General features: G+C 37.2%; 1 protein-coding gene across 1 annotated transcript in view; it reads left to right on the top strand.

The window, feature by feature from the left end:
- The window catches only part of NUP107 (nucleoporin 107), a 44334-nt gene extending 29766 nt beyond the window's left edge, over nt 1-14568 (top strand). Inside the window, exons 18-28 of the mRNA XM_077775228.1 lie at nt 3125-3194; nt 3489-3607; nt 4372-4410; nt 4716-4866; nt 5192-5304; nt 6390-6492; nt 6946-7106; nt 8155-8280; nt 10567-10680; nt 13852-14019; nt 14386-14568. Of these exons, the coding sequence (XP_077631354.1) occupies nt 3125-3194; nt 3489-3607; nt 4372-4410; nt 4716-4866; nt 5192-5304; nt 6390-6492; nt 6946-7106; nt 8155-8280; nt 10567-10680; nt 13852-14019; nt 14386-14493 (1272 nt within the window). The 3' untranslated portion in view covers nt 14494-14568. The remainder of the gene's footprint in view (nt 1-3124; nt 3195-3488; nt 3608-4371; nt 4411-4715; nt 4867-5191; nt 5305-6389; nt 6493-6945; nt 7107-8154; nt 8281-10566; nt 10681-13851; nt 14020-14385) is intronic.
- Nucleotides 14569-19627: the final 5059 nt, after the last annotated feature.

Below are 19627 nucleotides of genomic sequence, written 5' to 3'. Positions count from 1 at the left end.
TCTCTCTCTCTCTCTCTCTCTCTCTCTCTCTCTCTCTCTCTCTCTCTCCCTCTCCTTCTCTCTCTCTCTCTAAAATAAAAATAAACATTAAAAATAAGGGTATGCATGTAAGCTAATTTATTCCCTTCTTTTTGAAAAGTAAAAATATTAATGGAAAATTAACAAGACTTTTCCTAGATATTAAAAGAATCTAATATTTTTAAGTAATATTCTCCTAAAAAAATTGTAAATAGCCAAAGTATGTAACAAAAGAATCCAAAAATATAAATAAGACCTATCTGATGACTTCCTCCCAACCCCTTTATGGTTCTTCTCATTCCCCAGAGATGATAGCTCTGTATTCTTCCTTATCCTTCTCCATACTGTTACAAATATGTATAAAGTAGATATCCCAGGATAGGATTTTGGTTCTTGTTGTTGTTTGCATTATTATACATATATTACAACTTGGTAGGGGAAGAGTTGTTTTGTTTTTTTCATTTAATGATACTTTATCCAAGTAACTGGATATAGATTTAATGTAACTTAACTTACTCTTTTTAATCACTCCTCTTTTTTTTTTAATACTTTTTTTAATGTTTTATTTATTTCTGAGAGGGGGAGAGAGAGAGAGACAGTGGGAGCAGGGGAGGGTCAGAGAGAGAAGGAGACACAGAATCTAAAGCAGGTTCCAGGCTCTGAGCGAGCTGTCAGCACAGTCTGACATGGGGCTCAAACCCACGAACCATGAGATAATGACCTGAGCCGAAGTCAGACACTTAACCGACTGAGCCACCCAGGCACTCCAGTTATTCCTCTTTTGATGGTATTTAGGTTGTTTCTAGCACTGCAGTGAACATTTTTTCATTCTGAAGTTTCTGTTACACCTGTATACTTTTATGCTTATCTACTAAGCCTATTTTAGGATAAGTGTCCTGAAAGCAGGGTTGCAGAGTTAGAGAGCAGATGTGTAATTCCCTGGTTGTAGCACTTCATTCATATTCCCATGAATATGGGATTATGTGATTTGTTAGTGTGGCCATTTCCCTGAATTCTCACCAGTCCCAAATGTCAAACTTTTGATGTTTTTGCTAATCCATCCATCAGGTTAGGTGGGAAATAGGAGCTCCCTGTTCTACTCTTATTTCCCTTCCTGTTCATAAAGCTGAGCAAGTTTTCCTGTGTTTAGTGATCATTTGTGATTTCCTATTCAAATCTTTTACTGTTCTGTTGAATTTTATCTTGTCCTTATTACTTTACTTTGCATAGTAAAGAAATGAGGGTCTCTTCTGTCAAGTTCCTTACCAGTCTGTTATTTTGGAGATTCCAGCTAATGAAAATAAAACGGGAAAGTAAAGGAATAAATATAAATATGAGAAAGGGAGAATATTTACATATGGTAAACTTGTAAGTCCAGAAACTCGAGATTCAATAAGTTATTAGGATTAATAGAAGAATTAATGAGAATAAGAGAATTTTTTAAGTATCTAAGTTCCAGACAGTTATTCCCCCCCAAAAATCATAGCCTGTCTGTACTTTTTAAAAAGTCTCATTTAAATTATTAACCAAAACTATAAGACACATTGGAATGTAATTAACTAAGGGTGTGAGGACCTTGGTAAAAAAACTATAGAATCTTAGGGGCGCCTGGGTGGCTCAGTTGGTTAAGCATCTGACTTCGGCTCAGGTCATGATCTCACAGTTTGTGTGTTTGAGCCCCGCATCGGGCTCTGTGCTGACGGCTAACTCAGAGCCTGGAGCCTGTTTCAGATTCTGTACCTCCTTCTCTCTATGACCCTCCCCTGCTTGCTCGCTCGCTCGCTCTCTCTCTCTCTGAAATAAATAAAACATTAAAAAAATTTTTTTTAAAAAGAATCTTATTGGAAGACATGAATAAATAGATGTACCATCTTCCTGGATGAGAAGATTTGATGTAAATATTAGTCATTCAGAAATTGACATAGAAATCTAATACTTTGGGGGATTATTTCTGAACAGAAAAGTTTACGAGAAGAGTAAGTGAGAATGGCAAAAAGAATTTGGAAAAGAACAATATTATGCAGTATTTGTCTTAGTCAATAATAAGACACCATAAAGATACAACAAAACAGTATGCATTTGGCATGGAATGAATAGATCAGTGAAGCACAGAAGTCCATATTAGATCCAAGTATGTATTAGAACTTAATAGGTGACAGAGGTGATCTTTTCATTTCAAAGGGGATGGTTTACTTACATACATGATACGGGCATAATTGACTTTCCACCTGAATGAAAACAAAGCTAAATTGCAACCTCATGCCATGTTTTAAAATTAATTCTGATGGAGCAAAGATTTGAATGTAAAAAAGAATGTGGGGTGCCTGGATGACTCAGTCAGTTGAGCATTGGACTTTGGCTCAGGTCATGAAATCACGGTTCATGAGTTCAAGCCCCACATCAGACTGTGCTGACAGCTCAGAGCCTGAAGCCTGCTTCAGATTCTGTGCCTCCTTCTCTCTGCCCCTCCCCCCTCATGCTCTGTCTCTCAAAAATAAATAAACATTAAAAAACAATAATAAATGCTGAAAGAAAATTTAGATAACAAAATAACAATTAAAACATATTCGACAAAAAAGAAATAAACTCCTTGCTTCCAAACACTCTAACAGCAAGTTACTTGTTTTTTCTACTCTATCTAATCACTATTTGGGTGGTTTCTGTTACACTTGGTGCCTTGTGCAGAAGAGAATACCCACGGAGTGCCTGTATGAGCTGCCGCTCATGTTTGAAGGACTCGTGGGGTTTGTTTTGAGGGTTCATGTGCCCTCCCTTTCTGGCTCACCATGGAGTGCCAAGAAAAGCAGTAGTAAAATACAAAAAATAGAACTTTAATAATATTCCCGGTGATTAAACTATTTTATCACAGTTCCCTGCTTTCTTCTTCTTTTTTTAATGTTTGTTTATTTTTGAGAGAGAGAGGGAGCACAAGTGAGGGCAGTGCAGAAAATGTCTTTCTCATATTTCATTTTGATCTCCTGAGACCCTTCATTGCGACTTTTTCCTTATATATGTTGTTTCAAAAGTTGACATTTTAGTTTGCCAATGAATACATACTATAGAATGACCACTGGAAGATTTATGGAAAATATAAAAATTTTTTCAGAGAGTTCTGGAAGAGAATCAAGAACATTATCATATAGTTCAAAAATTCCTTATCCTGGGAGACATTGATGGTAAGATACCATACTTTTATTTTAGTTTGTATGAATTCTTTTTTTCTTATGGTAATTTTGTACAAAGTTATCAAAACAATACATGACTCACCCCATCTTTTAATCTTTATATTGAATGCAAGTATTATTAGAAAATGGAGTTTGAATTTAATCCAGGGTCTGTTTTATATGTCGCTTATTAACAGTGAGGTAGTGATTTAGTACTACAGGAATGCAGAAAATGTCTTTGATGATATTTATTTCTCCTTTTGATTTTTATCCCTATTATTGAATCTTTGCTTCGATGGCTTGTAGGTTTGATGGGTGAATTTAACAAATGGCTTTGCAAAAGCAGAAACAATCTACCTGGACACCTCCTCCGCTTCATGACTCACCTCATTTTGTTTTTTCGGACTCTGGGACTACAGACCAAAGTAAATAAAAAGAGAACAATTTACTCTCCTTTGCAAGGATGATGCTGTATGCCTCTTATCAGGAAAGCACACTTATTTTTTTCTTGTTTTCTAGAAATGGTGGTAAGGGTGCAGAAGTGTTCTTATATGGTCTCTTATGGTCACTCAGTGGTAACCCAGTGCGGGTAACCATTTAGGGCTCTAGTCAGTGGATGTAGAATGCTGGTGGTCATGTGGTTTTTGATAAATTCAGAACTTTATTCCCATCAGTACCCAACTCTAAAACAGTCAGCTAAGCTAACTGAACCAGACTAATTTTTATGTGAGATTCAAATTTTTTGTTTTCTTTTTCTTTCTGTTAACTTTTTCCTAAATGATGGTAACATTTCGATCAGAGTACATGTAGAAGGCAGAATGGTACAACAGTTGAAAGCTTGGGCATTAGAGTTAGAATCCTGGGTTCACATCTGCACTCAGCAGCCTCTAGCTGTGTAATCTGAGGTAAATAAAACCTCCCTCGTTTCTTAGTTTAGAAACTCTTAGTTCTCCCCTTGGTAGATTGTGAACAATAATAACTGCCCACAAAGAGTTATGGTAAGGTTAAATCAGGCAATACATGAACTTTGCTAAGCGCTTAGCCTAGCATATAATGATTGCTTGGTGGTAAATATTAAAGTCATTAAATCATTTGATAGAATTTTTATTAGATATATTGCTGGTACACGTAAACAGTTGTGTTTATAATTGGAGTATTTCTCTTTTTTTTTTTTTTTTTTGCTATCAAGGAAGAAGTCTCCATTGAAGTTTTAAAGGCATACATCCAGGTAAACTTTGAGAATCCACAATGTGATATTTTTTTCCCTCCATTTTGATGAAAACAAAAAGCAGGACGATAATGTTTTAATGGTCAGTGGCAGGAGAGCCATCAGAATCCATAGAGATCTTGTAATTACCATAAGTACATTTTACTTGGAATTTTAAATTATCCTGTTTAGCAGCACAAATCCATGTCTATATGAATCTCTCGTAAATATGTTTGAAATTTTCAAGTGAACTTTTTAAAAAGCACTGTTGATCCTAGACCCTGTTTTATTAATAACATACTTTGATTTTTTTTTCTGTTTTTTAGCTTTTAATAAATGAGAAACATACAAATCTCATAGCATTTTATACTTGTCATTTGCCTCAAGACCTAGCTATTGCCCAGTATGCATTATTTTTGGAAGGTGTTACAGAATTTGAGCAGCGCCACCATTGCCTGGAGCTGGCTAAAGAAGCAGGTAAAAATGGTCGAGAACTTTATCTGTTGGGCTTTATAGGCAAGTTCTCATTTTGGCATTGGTAACGTTTCTCTTTCTAGTTTTAAATTTTATTTCTCTTGAGAGAAAAAAATAAAATTTTAATGGAATCCCATTTTACTAATAAAATGACATACTGCAACTCATGTGTAAAATAAACTTATCTTGGCCTCTTATATATCTTTCATATTTTATGTGTTACATTTTTAAGGAAATTTTATCCCAGTTTACCAAATCATTGTAACCGTTTAGAGAATATTAGTGTGAATGATTAATTCTTGTTTTTGTCTCTTAAAAAATTCCTTAGATTTGGATATTGCGGCAATAACAAAGACTGTAGTTGAGAACACCCGAAAGAAAGATAATGGCGAATTCAGCCATCATGATGTGGCCCCCGCCCTCGATACCGGCACTACAGAGGTGATGTGACTGGCGAGGGAGGGTGGGTGTAACTCCCAGTAATCCCTCATGTTACTTTCTGGTAAATTTCCAACTTAAAATACTCTGGCTTCTTTTCCTTTCTTAGGAATTTTTTTCTTTGTTAGCCAAAACCTGACATAAAAATTGGCAGCAAACTTAAGGTCTTATGTAAGGGATTAAAATTACATACAGTAGTATCGTGTTAAAGGAAGCGTCTTTATTATTATTTTTTTAATGTTTATTTTTCAGAGAGACAGAGTACAAGTGGGGGAAGGGCAAAGAGAGAGGGAGAGACAGAATCCCAAACAGGCTCCAGGCTCTGAGCTGTCAGGACAGTGCCTGACGGGGGTTTGAACTCACAGATGGTGAGATCATGACCTGTGACCTCAGCCAAAGTGGGATGCTTAACTGACTGAGCCACCCAGGTACCCCAGGAACCTTCTTTAACAGAAAAAAGTGAGCATTGGATTTTTGCTCTTCAGACTATTCTAGATATTTGATCAATCACTGAGTCTTCAGTGGTTTACTTATCCTATTTTCAGAAAGCAATAGAAAGTTTTATCTAGGGGATGCCTGGGTATCTCTGTCCATTAAGCAGTCTGACTCTTGATTTTGGCTCAGGTCATGATCTCATGGTTTGTGGGATTGAGTCCTGAGTTGGGTCAGTGCTGATATTGCAGAGCCTGCTTGAGATTCTCTCTCTCCCTTTCTTTCTGCCCCTCCCCTGCTCTCTCTTTTTTTCTCTCAAAATAAACATCTTTTTGAAAAGGGTTTTGGTTTTTTTAAAGAAAGTTTTATCTAGTAAAGAAAATGTTTTAGAATAGCACTTAAATTAATAACCTGGTTAAGTTGGTGGGACATAGAATATTTAATTCCAGATTCAGACTCCAGTAAGTTGTTTTGCAATTTAATAGAAAGCTACTAAGTGTGAAAAGAAACTAAGGAAATGTAGATTCTTTCATAATTTTGTATAACTTGGGAGAAAATCATGTGTACTAGAAGTACAGATATAAGTTAATTTTATTTGCAGAATATCTGAGAAAGAAGCCAAAACTGATGTTTCTTTTTTCCAATTAAATAAACAGGAGGACCGCTTAAAAATTGATGTAATTGACTGGTTGGTATTTGACCCAGCACAGAGGGCAGAAGCGCTAAAGCAAGGCAATGCGATAATGAGAAAATTCTTGGGTATGCTTTACTTTAATACTTTTTGAAGTTTTTGTTCAAATCCATATATTCCTGAATTTTGTTTTGTTTGTTTTTTCTAATCCTTCCAATGGGCAGGGGAGAGCAGATGACAAAACAGCTATTCTTACATATCAAATCTGGTGTTATGAAACAAAACATATTTAACAATGAATTTTCATTATCTAATCAATTTTTCACATAATCTCAAGGCTTTGAAAAATGTAATTGCTTTAAGACACAAAAATAGGTAAAAGCAACTGCATTTAATGTATCCTTTTGTGACTGTCGCATTGGAACAAGGAAAAAGCCTGTTCATTAGCTAGAGAGATCCCCCAGACCTTTAATAGAAGTACTTTGGGACAGGAGGTGCAACTGTAAAAGCTGCAAACCAATAATTTGACTCCTTTATAAACCATTATACAGAAATTCACATATGTATCATCTTTTTCACAGCATCAAAAAAGCATGAAGCTGCAAAAGAAGTATTTTTGAAAATTCCTCAGGATTCGATAGCAGAAATCTATAATCAGTGGGAGGAACAAGGAATGGACAGTCCACTTCCTGCTGAAGATGATAATGCCATCAGAGAACATTTATGCATTAGAGCCTATTTGGTGAGATTGTAAAGAAAATCACAAATGTGCCTTCTTCCTGATGACTTTTCTGATTCACTTTCAGACTTTGAACTGTTTTTCCCAAAGTGCTGATGGACTTACCTTATTTCTCTTCTGACTGTGGTACGGACTCATCCGCAGGAACATTGAAATTGTGATCTGGCCTTCATTGCCTTAAGTGCCTAATCAGTGCCAGCCAGCCAAGACCGTCTCACACAGTAGTGAGCGTGTGTGATGTCTAAAACTTAGTTTTCTTAAGATTCGTTGAATGCTTATATCAACTTTAATATTTCTTTCTCTCTCTCACTTTTTTTTTTTCTGGCAATAACAGAAAAGCAAAATAGTCTAAAGTCGTTATAAATAAAATAACAACATACTCATTTAAAATTCATTCAACAGGGGCGCCTGGGTGGCTTAGTCGGTTGAGCGTCCGACTTTCGCTCAGGTCATGATCTCGCGGTTCGTGGGTTCGAGCCCCGCATCGGGCTCTGTGCTGACTGCCAGCTCAGAGCCTGGAGCCTGTTTCAGTCTGTGACTCCCTCTCTCTCTGACCCTCCCCTGCTCACGCTGTCTCTCTCTCTCTCTCCTAGAAATAAATAAAACATTTAAAAAAAAAAATAAAATAAAATAAAATAAAAAAAATAAAATTCATTCAACAAATAACGAAGTAATTACATTGGGCTAGGTTCTAGAGCTACATCTGTGGATAGCAGTCTGTCCTTGCCCTCTGGGTGCTAATGGGCTAGTCAGGGAGACAGACAAGTAAACGTGTACATCACAGAATGGTAAAGGTCGAGATACATGTATGGCCAAGTGCTGAGATAGGAGTAGGTACCAGAAAACACAATATATGTGTACCTTGCTGGTGTTTACCTCTTGACAAAATATTTATTCACAGTGACTTTTTTTGTGTGCAAAAAATAAATATTGAACAGTTCTGTTTCTTGATGCTGCAAAATTATTTCTAAGAACTAGATTTTAAATGCTGTGTTGAACATCTGGAAAGCCTATGTTTTTTTTTTTTTTATTTCTCTATTTTACATCTTAGGAAGCCCATGAAACCTTTAACGAGTGGTTTAAGCATATGAATTCAGCTCCACAAAAACCTACTTTGATACATCAAGCGACTTTTACTGAGAAAGTGGCTCATGAACACAAAGAAAAGAAATATGAAGTAAGTTGAACATAGACAAGTTGTATTTTTGCATCTTAAAAATACAGGTCATATGTTTCACATTAAAAAAAATTTTTAATTCCAATATAGTTAACAGTGTTCTGTTAGTTTCAGGTGTACAGTACAGGAATTCAGCACTTCCATATATCCCCCTGTGCTCACCACAAGTGCGCTCCTTGATCCTCATCACCTATTTTACCCATTCCCCCCACCCATTCCCCTCTGATAACCATCAGTTTGTTCTCTGTAAGAGGTTAAGAGTGTGTTTCTCGTCTTGTCTCTTCTCTCTCTCTCTCTCTCTCTCTTTTTCTTTTTTTTGCTTGTTCTGTTTCTTAAATCCCACATATGAGTGAGATCATTTGGTATTTGTCTTTCTCTGGCTGACTGACTTCACTTAGTGTTACACTCTCTGGCTCCATCCATGTCATTGCAAATGGCAAGATTTCATTCTTTGGTATGGCTGAGTAATTTTCCACTTTATATATAAATGTAAATATATACATATATATATAAATACATATATATCATATCTTTGTTCATCTGTCAGTGGACATTTAGGCTGCTTCCATAATTTGGCTATTGTAAATAATGCTGCTAGAAACATAGTGGTGCATGTATCCCTTTGAATTAGTGTTTTTAAATTTTTTGGGTAAATACCCAGTAGTGCAATTTTTGAGGAACTTCGTACCATTTTCCACAGTGGCTGTGCCAGTTTGCTTACCCACCAACACTTGTTTCTTGTGTTTTTGATTCTAGCCATTCTGACAGGTGTGAGGTGGTATCTCATTATAGTTAGTTTTGATTTGTATTTCCCTGATGGTGAGTGATGTTGATCATCTTTTCATGTGTCTGTTGGCCATCAGGATGTGTTCTTTGGAGAAATGGCTATTAATTTTTTCTGCCCATTTTTTTTTTTTGGATTATTTGTTTTGGGGATATTATTTGTATAAGTTCTTTATCTTTTGGATGCTAGCCATTTATCAAATGTGTCATTTGCAGATGCCTTCTCCCATTCGGTGGGTTGCCTTTGAATTTTGTTGATTGTTTCCTTCACTGTGCAGAAGCTTTTTATTTTGATGTGGTCCCAATAGTTTATTTTTGCTTGTGTATCTAGAAAAATGTTGCTGTAGCCAATGTCAGAGGTATTACTGCCTGTGCTCTCTTCTAGGATTCTGATGGTTTCAGGTCTCACATTTAGGTCTTTAAATCAATTTATTTTTGTGTGTGTGCAAGAAAGTGGTCTAGTTTCATTCTTTTGCATGCTGTTGTCCAGATTTCCCAACACCATTCATTGAAGAGACGTTTTCCCATTAGATATTCTTTCCTGCTTTATCAAAGATTAATTGACCATTGGGGCGCCTGGGTGGCTTAGTCGGTTAAGCGTCTGACTTTCGCTCAGGTCATGATCTCGCGGTTCGTGGGTTCAAGCCCCGCGTCGGGCTCTGGGCTGACTGCCAGCTCAGAGCCTGGAGCCTGTTTCAGTCTGTGACTCCCTCTCTCTCTGACCCTCCCCTGCTCACACTGTCTCTCTCTTTCTCTCTCTCTCCTAGAAATAAATAAAACATTAAAAAAAAAAAACATTAAAAAACAAAGATTAATTGACCATATAATTGTGTTTATCAGGTTATATATTTAAAGAAGTATTTTTTTTTGACAGTAACAGTCTTATTGTAATAGGTGATCTTTCTGTTAATCTTCTTTGATAAAAAAACCTATCTGTTTAGTTACTTTTCTGCAGGTTATCAACCAAACATGAAAAATGCCTTCAGGTGACATTAGTGTTCAATTTCAGTGTTTTACTTAACTGCAGTCTGTTGATACTTACTTTTGTATTTGGCTAAATAAAGTCAACTCTTTTTTTTTTTAAGTTTTATTTATTTAAAAGAATTTTTTTTTTTAGTGTTTATTTTTTGAGAGAGAGCGTGTGAGCGGGGAAGGTACAAAGAGAGAGGGAGACACAGAATCTGAAGCAGGCTCCTGGCTCTGAGCTGTCAGTACAGAACCTGATATGGGGCTCGAACCCACAAACCGTGAGATCATGGCCTGAGCCGAAGTTAGCCACCCAACCAACTGAGCCACCTAGGCGCCCCTAAGTTTTATTTATTAAAGTTAGCTCTACACCCCACGTAGGACTACAACTCAAGGTCCCACGATCAAGAGTCGCATGTTCCTCTATTAAGTCAACTCCTTACGGTGATGTTCCATGTAAATATTCCTGTATGTTTACAGATACGTTATTTACTGGTTTTAGTCTGTTATATGTCTGCCCTTATGTTTGTTTTGCAGATGGATTATGTTATTTGGAAAGGGCATTTGGATGCCTTAACTGCTGACGTGAAGGAGAAAATGTACAATGTCTTGTTGTTCGTTGATGGAGGGTGGATGGTGGATGTTAGAGAGGTAAGCTTGTGCCTTGCATACAGCTAAAAAAACCAAAAACAAAAGTCCTTTTTTAAAAGGTTCTTTCACTGAATAGGAGTATCTACAGGTCTTATATAACCGTTGTACTTACAACTAAACATCCCAAAATTGAAACCTAAACTGAAAATCCTAGCTACGGAATAGAAATCTTTGACTCTTCGATAAACTATTTCTTCAGATTAAATATGTTCATTCAGGATACTAAAATCTAATTTTTAAAAATCCTGGACCTAAAAATTTAATTATATGTCATATTCAATTCAAGGATGTGAAGAGAAGTCTAATAATCATGACTCTCACCTCTGAGCTATTCATTTAAATGACTTGGGGAGCTTTTTACAAATGCTGGGCTGCACCCTCAGAGATTCTGGTTTGACTGATCAGAGGTGGGACAGGGGAGGGAGGTTGGTTTTTGTTTGTTTGTTTTTTTTAATCTGCCAGAAAGCTTCAATGTGTATCCTGCGTTGAGAACCAGTTACAAAAGTACTAAATGTCATATTTTGTGAGTTCAGAAAAAGAAACGGTTGCTTCTAACTGGAAGAGGTCTAGATAGGATGCTTGAAAGGTGTAGCATTTGACGGATTCCCAAATGAATGAGGTAGAATCTGGATGAGCTGAGACAGGGGAAAGGAGGCAGTACTGCAGGTCAGTTTCATCTGAGTGGAGGACACGGAGGCCTGACCCTGGGGGTGGGTAAAAGAAACCGTGAGCATCCAGCTTTGCCTCTGCAGACCTCATGATCTGTCCACGGGGAACTGGAAATGCTGGATTCTTGGATATATGGTATAGTGTTTTGAACAGAGAAGACCAGTGGAGCATTCCCAGTATCTTTGCTTCTGCTCTTCTCCAAATCTTGATATATTCGCTTCTATTTTTTTTAGATACTATATTTTTCTAGCTCCTCTAACTTCCCTTTTCTGACCAGAAGCAAAAAATGATAGGGAATAAGACTAGAATTAGAGCCCCTGTTTACTACATTCCTGATATAATAATCGTCTTAAAATTCTCCCTAAATTTCATAATAGAACTCTGCTGATTTCATAAATGTTTTTTTTTAAATGTTTTATTTATTTCTGAAAGAGAGAGAGAGACAGGGTGAGCAGGGGAGGGTCAGAGAGAAAGGGAGATACAGAATCTGAAACAGGCTCCAGGCTCTGAGCTGGCAGTCAGTACAGAGCCTGATGCGGGGCTTGAACCCACAGACCGTGAGATCATGACCTCAGCCAAAGTCAGACACTTAACCTGACTGAGCCACCCAGGTGCCCCTCATAAATAGTTTTGAACCTTCGGCAGGTTGCTTGGGCTAAATTTTTCTTTTCAGATTCATGCTGGTGTTCATGAAGATAAAATTTTAATGTTGCAAAATGCTACTTAAGTGTCATTTAAATTTTGAAAACACTTGAGTGCCTTATTTATACATAGATCTTTGTTCTAAATTACTAATTTTGGTAGGTTAGATAATGAAAGTTACAAAATGGACAGCCTGGAGTATTGTGAAAATAGAGTTGTCATGAGTCACTTGTTCTGAGTGACTGGGTCATTCCCATCTTTGGGCCTTCAGCCCTGGGGACCGATTTTACTTGAGCACAGATGGCAGTGACACTGAAGGAAGCAGTCTTCTCATTCTTAACAGGCTCCACCTAGAAACAGCTCATGTGACTTATGAGTAAGACCTTGCTTTTAAATCCTCCTCTGAACGTAGTGAGTGCCCATTTGAGGAAAGAAATGGAAGTGCTTTCCCTTTTAAAGCTAAGAAAACGCGAGGCATGCATTTTAATATTTACTGTTCTATATTTCTATCTCAAGACAAGACAAAAAGATTGATAGTCATTTTTCCTGTGTGTGGAAACTTGACTGAGGTCAGCAAAAGTCAGTACAATTATTCATTGGTAGAATTACCACATTACATTTTATTGCTTCATGACACCACTTATATCTACCTTTGAAAAATGTTTTAGCAACTTAATATACTTATCTGTTACATGAAGATACTTGCACTGATTAATATCAGTGATCCTAAAGGGAAAAAATCCAAATTCTAAGAAGATTCTACCTTTAAAACAAATTAGGTATTTAAAACAATTTTTTTATTTTTTAAAAAATTAGATATTTTATTAGGCTTTTCTCAAGATCAGTTATTTAGCTTTTTTTTCTTTCTTTTTTTAGTTTATTTATTTTGAGAGAAAGAGATAGAGTCAGAGCCAGGAAGGGGCAGAGAGAGAGGGAGAGAGAGAATCCCAAGCAGGCTCCATGCTGTCGGCACCAAGTCCAATGCAGGGCTCGATCTCCTGAACCATGTGATCATGACCTGAGCCGAGATCCAGAGTTCGGACGCTTCACCAACTGAGCCACCCAGGTGCCCCCTAGTTTTTATATTTTTGAAAAATTATACAAAGAAATCCTAAATTCACATTGCTTGAAAGCAAAGTTTGCAGTAACATTGTCCCTCTGTGTGTGCCTTTCCCCACCCCCACTCCCATCATGAGCCTTCTCCCCAGCAGTGATCACCACTGTCAGTTTGGTGTCCTCTCTGGATGTATTTCCCTCTGTACACATCCAGGGGAAAGGGGCTTATTTTCTCTTCTGATTTTTGTTCTGCAGTATTTAGTCTCTAACTCGTATTGCTTTGAGCATTTTTTTTTTTTTTTAATGTTTATGAGAGTGAGACAGAATGAGCAGGTGAGGGGCAGAGAGAGAGGGAGATACAGAATCCAAAGCAGGCTCCAGGCTCTGAGCTGTCAGCACAGAGCCCAATGTGGGGCTCAAACCCATGAACCTCGAGATTATGACCATAGCCAAAGTCGGACGTGTAACCAACTAGCCACCCAGATGCCCCTAAGCTTGTTTCTATTCAAGACATAATAAGACATACAAATTCAGAAATATTTTGTTTTCATTATCAGAGCTGGGATTCCTCTGAAGTATATTTTGTTTACCTTCATGCTTTTTTACCAAAAAATCTTGTCTGTAGCTATCATGATTAAACTCCTGCCTTGTTTTATTTTATTTTTAATGGACATCATAAGCTTTAGAGAAATCCCATTAATTTCTACCTATTGTGTTTTGGTTTTGATTTAGTACTTGATTTTTTTTTTATTAACACTATTTAGCTTAAACATGTTAAAATGACAACTTGATGTCTGTCTATAGGATGCTGAAGAAGACCATGAAAGAACACATCAAATGGTTTTATTGAGAAAGCTTTGTCTGCCCATGTTGTGTTTTCTGCTTCACACCATATTGCATAGTACCGGTCAGTATCAGGAATGCTTGCAGTTAGCAGACATGGTTTCCTCTGAGCGCCACAAACTGTATCTGGTAAGTTCCTAGAGCATTTGCAGTTTTAAACTTTAGTAATTTGATAAGCTCAGTAGTAATATTTGATTTTGTGAAATGTGTTTACATTTTTTAGATGTTCTTAGATTTTCTTAAAGTAATTGTCTAGTTCTAATGTTTGTTTTTTCTCTAAATAATAAGTACATATTCGTAAGCAGTTAGAAGTAAATAGACTGGCTCCAAGAAATAGCTTTGAAGTTCTTGGGCTATGCTAACATACTGGCCTCCAGCTACATAAATCTTTTTAAAGAGGAATTTCTTCTTACGTTAGGCTAATCTGGTTGATTAGGTGACTCTTCATATATTCTTCCTTTTTTCTTATTCTTTTTTTCCTTTTCTTAAAATCAGGTATTTTCTAAGGAAGAACTAAGGAAATTGCTACAGAAGTTAAGAGAATCCTCACTAATGCTCCTAGATGAGGGACTTGATCCATTAGGATATGAAATTCAGTCATAACCCATCTACTCTTTGCAGTCTCACTAATTTCCATGGTAAATGGACATTTTTGTAAAATATACATATTTGTAATTACTGGGGTTTTTTTTGTGCATTGTCATGGGGAAAATCTTTGAAAATTTAGACATTTGAATTTTGTATTTTTTGGAATATTATGGTGATACTTTGAAATTTTAATGTATTATATCAGTATTCCCTGTGTTTATTAATAAAATTATATAAAAATTAAAATTTTCTGTTCTTACAAATTCCAGGATTGTCTGTTATTTAATGAGAAGTTAAATTTCCTATTATTGTACTTTTCTTCCATGAAGAAGCTGTTTTGTATGAATATAGCACAATTTTTTGAGTTATCCTGTTGATGAGCATTTGAGTCTTTTCCAGTTTGGGCCTATTATAAATAATGCTGCTGTGAATACATTTGCATAGGGGTTTTAGAGAATTTGTTTTCGTTTCTCTTGGATAAATATAAAGGAGTAATCTAATCCTAGGTTAAAGGATAGGTGATTATAAGAAAGTCAAAACTTTCCCCAAAGATTGTACCATTTTATATTCCCCCAGCAATATGTCCCAGCTGCTCCCAATCCCGCAAACATGTGGTGGTGTCAGTCTTTTTTGATTTTAGCCATTTTGACGGATGTGTGGTGATATCTCATTGTGGTTTTCATTTGCATTCCCCACTGGTTTGAGCACTTTTTCATGGGCTTATTGGTTATGCATATTATCTTCCTTTATGAATCATCTATTCTCTTGCCCACTTTTTGCTTTACTGAGTTGTAAATAGCTCAGCTCAGGTTGTGATCTCATAGTTCACGGGTTTGAGTCCTGCATTGGGCTCCATGCTGACAGTGTAGAGCCTGCTTGGGATTTTTTCTCCCTGTCCTTCTCTCTCTGCCCCTCCCTCCCCCCTGAGTAAATAAATAAACTTTAAAAAATGCACGTAATCTGAGCAGGAAGAAACTACTTCCAGCTAAGACCTCTCTGCGGAGGTAGCTCTGGAGCTGCTGTTGGAGTAATGCTCTGAGTTTACAAAGATAGAGCCTAAGAAGGGTAAGGCATTGCAGGTGCGGAAATCAGTATGCGCCAGGCCCAGAAATGGTGATGTGTGTTTATGAATCAGCAAATATGCCAAATTGACTAGAGTCTAGGACTGAAAATGGGCAATAACTAAGATAATGTGACTCTAATAGAAAACATTGTCTAGATTAGTGACTATTATAGCTGGCAGAACATCTCAGTCACCCGAGGAATTTCTTAAGTACATATTTATAGATGCCTCCTCTACAGATGTCTGGTGAGGGGGCTGGGGTAGGGTCTTAGAACTTGTATTTTTAAGTAGAATATGCCATACATGATTCTAATTAGTTTTGGATGTTCTGGCGTAAGTGATCCTCCTCTGTACCCAAGGCAGACGCAGTAGTTGTGCCAACATTGTTCTGGCATCAGCTGGGGAAAGGTGGAGAAGCAGTGGACTCTGCCTCAAGTTTTTACTTTTGCTAGCAAACGTGATCTAAAGATGAAATACTTACTTTCCAAAACGTCTTTAATTTTTAGACATTTAAAAAAATGAGATAAGGGCACCTGGGTGGTTCAGTCAGTTAAGTGTCCAACTCTTGATTTTGGCTCAGGTCATGATCTTGCAGCGTTATGCGTTTGAGCCCCATGTCAGGCTCTGTGCTGACAATGCAGAGCCTGCTTGGGATTCTGTCTCTCTTCCTCCCCCATACATGCTCTGTCTCTCTCTCTCTCTCTCTCTCTCTCTCAAAATAAATAAATTTTAAAAATTGAGATAGAGCAGTATGAACAGACTTGAACATCTGAATCTTAACAAATTATGTACAAGATTTGTATGCTAAAAACTACAAAATACTGATAAAGGAAACCCAATGAAGAGCAAAATAAATGGAAAGACACATCATGTTCATTAAATCGAAGACTCAACATAGTAAAGAATCCACACTCCCCAAACTGATAAACAGATTTAACACAATTCTTATTAGTATTTCAGCAAGAAAATAGTTTGTATATTAGTTGATATGATTGAATTAATTTTCTTAGGTGTGATCATTGTATTGGGGCCAGATAGGAGAGTATCTTTATTCTTAAGAGATACACACTTAACTATTTAGAGATGAAAGGTCATGAAGTCTGCACTTTACTTTAAAATGGCTTAGCTCAGGGGGGAGGGGGGATGGGCATGGAGGAGGACACTTGTGGGGATGAACACTGAGTGTTATGTGGAAACTAATTGGACAATAAACTATTTGTAAAATATATATATATATATATACATATATAGTAAAAAAATAAAAAATAAATAAAATGGCTTAGCTCTAAAATAAAAGTCTACACAGATAATTATGTCAAAATAGTAACTAGTGACTCTATGTGAAGGGCACAGGAGTGTTTATTATACTAATCAACTTTTATGTAGGTTTAAAAATCTTCAAAATAAAAGATTTGGGTGGAGTTAATGACAGGTCACCTGAATATCCAAATGGAAAAGAAATGAACTGTGACCCCCACTTTATGCCATTAACAAAAATTAATTAGAGATGGATTATAAAGTTCAATATAAAAGCTAAAACTAAAACTTTGAAGAAAAGGAATATCTTTGTGATCAGCAGATAGGCAAAGATTACAAGAAAAAAAAGATTTCCTGTTGACAGTAAGCAATAAGCATAACAAAGGAAAAGATGGCGTCTTTAGACTTTATCAAAATACAAAACTGCTCATCAAAGACACTTCTGAAAATAAATAAGGTAGACACGGACTAGGAGAAAATATTTGCAAAAATATATCAGATCTTTGATCAGGAAAAACTCACATTCAGAATATATAAAGAACTCTTACACCTCAGTAAAGCAAAAAGTGGGCAAGAGAATAGATGATTCATAAAGGAAGATAATATGCATAACCAATAAGCCCATGAAAAAGTGCTCAAACCAGTGGGGAATGCAAATGAAAACCACAATGAGATATCACCACACATCCGTCAAAATGGCTAAAATCAAAAAAGACTGACACCACCACATGTTTGCGGGATTGGGAGCAGCTGGGACATATTGCTGGGGGAATATAAAATGGTACAATCTTTGGGGAAAGTTTTGACTTTCTTATAATCACCTATCCTTTAACCTAGGATTAGATTACTCCTTTATATTTATCCAAGAGAAACGAAAACAAATTCTCTAAAACCCAGAGCGTTATTTACAATAGGCCCAAACTGGAAAAGACTCAAATGCTCATCAACAGGATGACTCGACAAATTGTGCTATATTCATACAAAACAATACTACTCAGCAAGATAAAAAGGAAAGAGCAACTACTTAGCAACAGAAGAACCTAGGGGCGCCTGGCTGGCTCAATCAGAAGAGCATGAGACTCTTAATTGAAAGGTTGTGTGTTTGAACCCTATGTTGAGTGTAGAGATTACTAAATAAATAAATACTTTAAGTATTTACTTAGAGAGAGAGCAAGCAGGGGAGGGGCAGAGAGAGAGGGAGAGAGAATCACAAGTGGGCTCTGCAGTGTGCCTGACATGGGGCTCAAACTCACATGCCGTGAGATCTTGACCCGAGCTGAAATTAAGAGTCTGATGTTTGACTGAGCCACCCAGGTGCCCCAAATTAATAAACTTAAAAAAAAAAAAAAAAAAGAAAAGAAAAACCCTAGGTATAGGGGCACCTGGGTGGCTCAGTCGGTTGAGTGTCCAGCTTCAGCTCAGGTCATGATCTCGAGGTTTGTGAGTTCAAGACCCACATCAGACTCACTGCTGTCAGCCTTTCAGCACGGAACCCGCTTTGGATCCTCTGTCCCCATCCCTGCTGTGCTCTCCCAAAAAAGAAAACAAAAATTAAATTTAAAAAAACCCCTACATACAAAAAGTACATGCTGTGTGATCCATTTATATGAAGTTCTAGAACAGAATTATGGTGAAGGAAAAATGAGAACAGTGGTTTCCTCTTGCGCCTTGGGGACTGGGGATTTTCTAGGCAATTTTATGAGGTGATGGAATGTACTGTATCTTGACAGGGGTGTGGGTTACATAGCTGCATCCACTTATCAAAAATTGGACAGTTAGGGGCCCCTGGATGGCTCAGTCGGTTGAGCATCCAACTTCTGTCAGGTCCTGATCTTGTGGTTCACAAATTCGAGCCCCATGTCGGGCTCTGTGCTGCCAGCTCAGAGCCTGGAGCCTGCCTCAAATTCTCTGTCTCCCTCTCTCTCTGCCCCTTCCCTGCTCACGCTCTGTCTCTCTCAAAAATAAATAAACCTTAAAAAAAAAAACTTTTAAATAAAAAAATGTACAGTTTCTTGCATTTGAATGAATGTAAATTTGCTTTTGAAAGATCAGATGGAGGAGTGAAGGGGCACCTGGGTGGCTCAGTCGGTTAAGCATCTGACATTGGCTCAGGTCATGCATGATTTCATGGCTCGTGGATTCAAGCCCCCTGCATTGGGCATTATGCTGACAGCTCAGAGCCTGGAGCCTGCTTCGAATTCTATGTCCCCCTCTCTCTGCACCTCCCCTGCTCAAACTCTATCTCTCGCTCTCAAATATAAATGAATGAATGAATGAATAAATAAATAAATAAATGAAAAGGAGGAGTGACGAGTAGGTGCAAATGAAAATGCCAGTTGGTGAAACCAGGTGACGGGTACAGCAGGGTTCACAATACTATCTTAACGTTGCACAAGTTTGAAATTCTCCACAATAAAAAGGAGGGGAAGTGGCCCCAGAGCCAGAGAAATTTGCGTTGGAATCTTACTCTCTTCCCATTCTAGCTGCAAGGTAACAGCCACGAACCTCTGTTTTTAACATCTGTAGATGAGAATTAAGGATAATAATCACATTTCAGGACAAGTAAGGATTAGGACTCCTGTTCTTTGGTGAAGGAGGTAGAGAGAGCCTCTTAGTCAATTAAATCAGTCTGGAGAAGGGCAAGTTCCAGGGCAGTAGAAAACTGAATGAATGGCAAGAATGGAGTCAGACTCAGGAAGGTCTTGAATGACAGGATTAGTAACCCTAACCCAACAGACAATTGGAATCCACTAGATACTACTATATCCTAACCCAAATTTCAGAGTTCATACTGTAACTATTTTCAAATATTGCAAGAGAAATAGATGA

Source organism: Crocuta crocuta, unplaced genomic scaffold, assembly GCF_008692635.1.
Source record: "Crocuta crocuta isolate KB4526 unplaced genomic scaffold, BGI_CrCroc_1.0 scaffold97, whole genome shotgun sequence".
In the NCBI taxonomy this organism is placed as follows: Eukaryota; Metazoa; Chordata; class Mammalia; order Carnivora; family Hyaenidae; genus Crocuta; species Crocuta crocuta.
The sequence above is the reverse complement of the archived record's forward strand: the minus strand, read 5'-3'. Positions and strand labels throughout refer to the sequence as shown.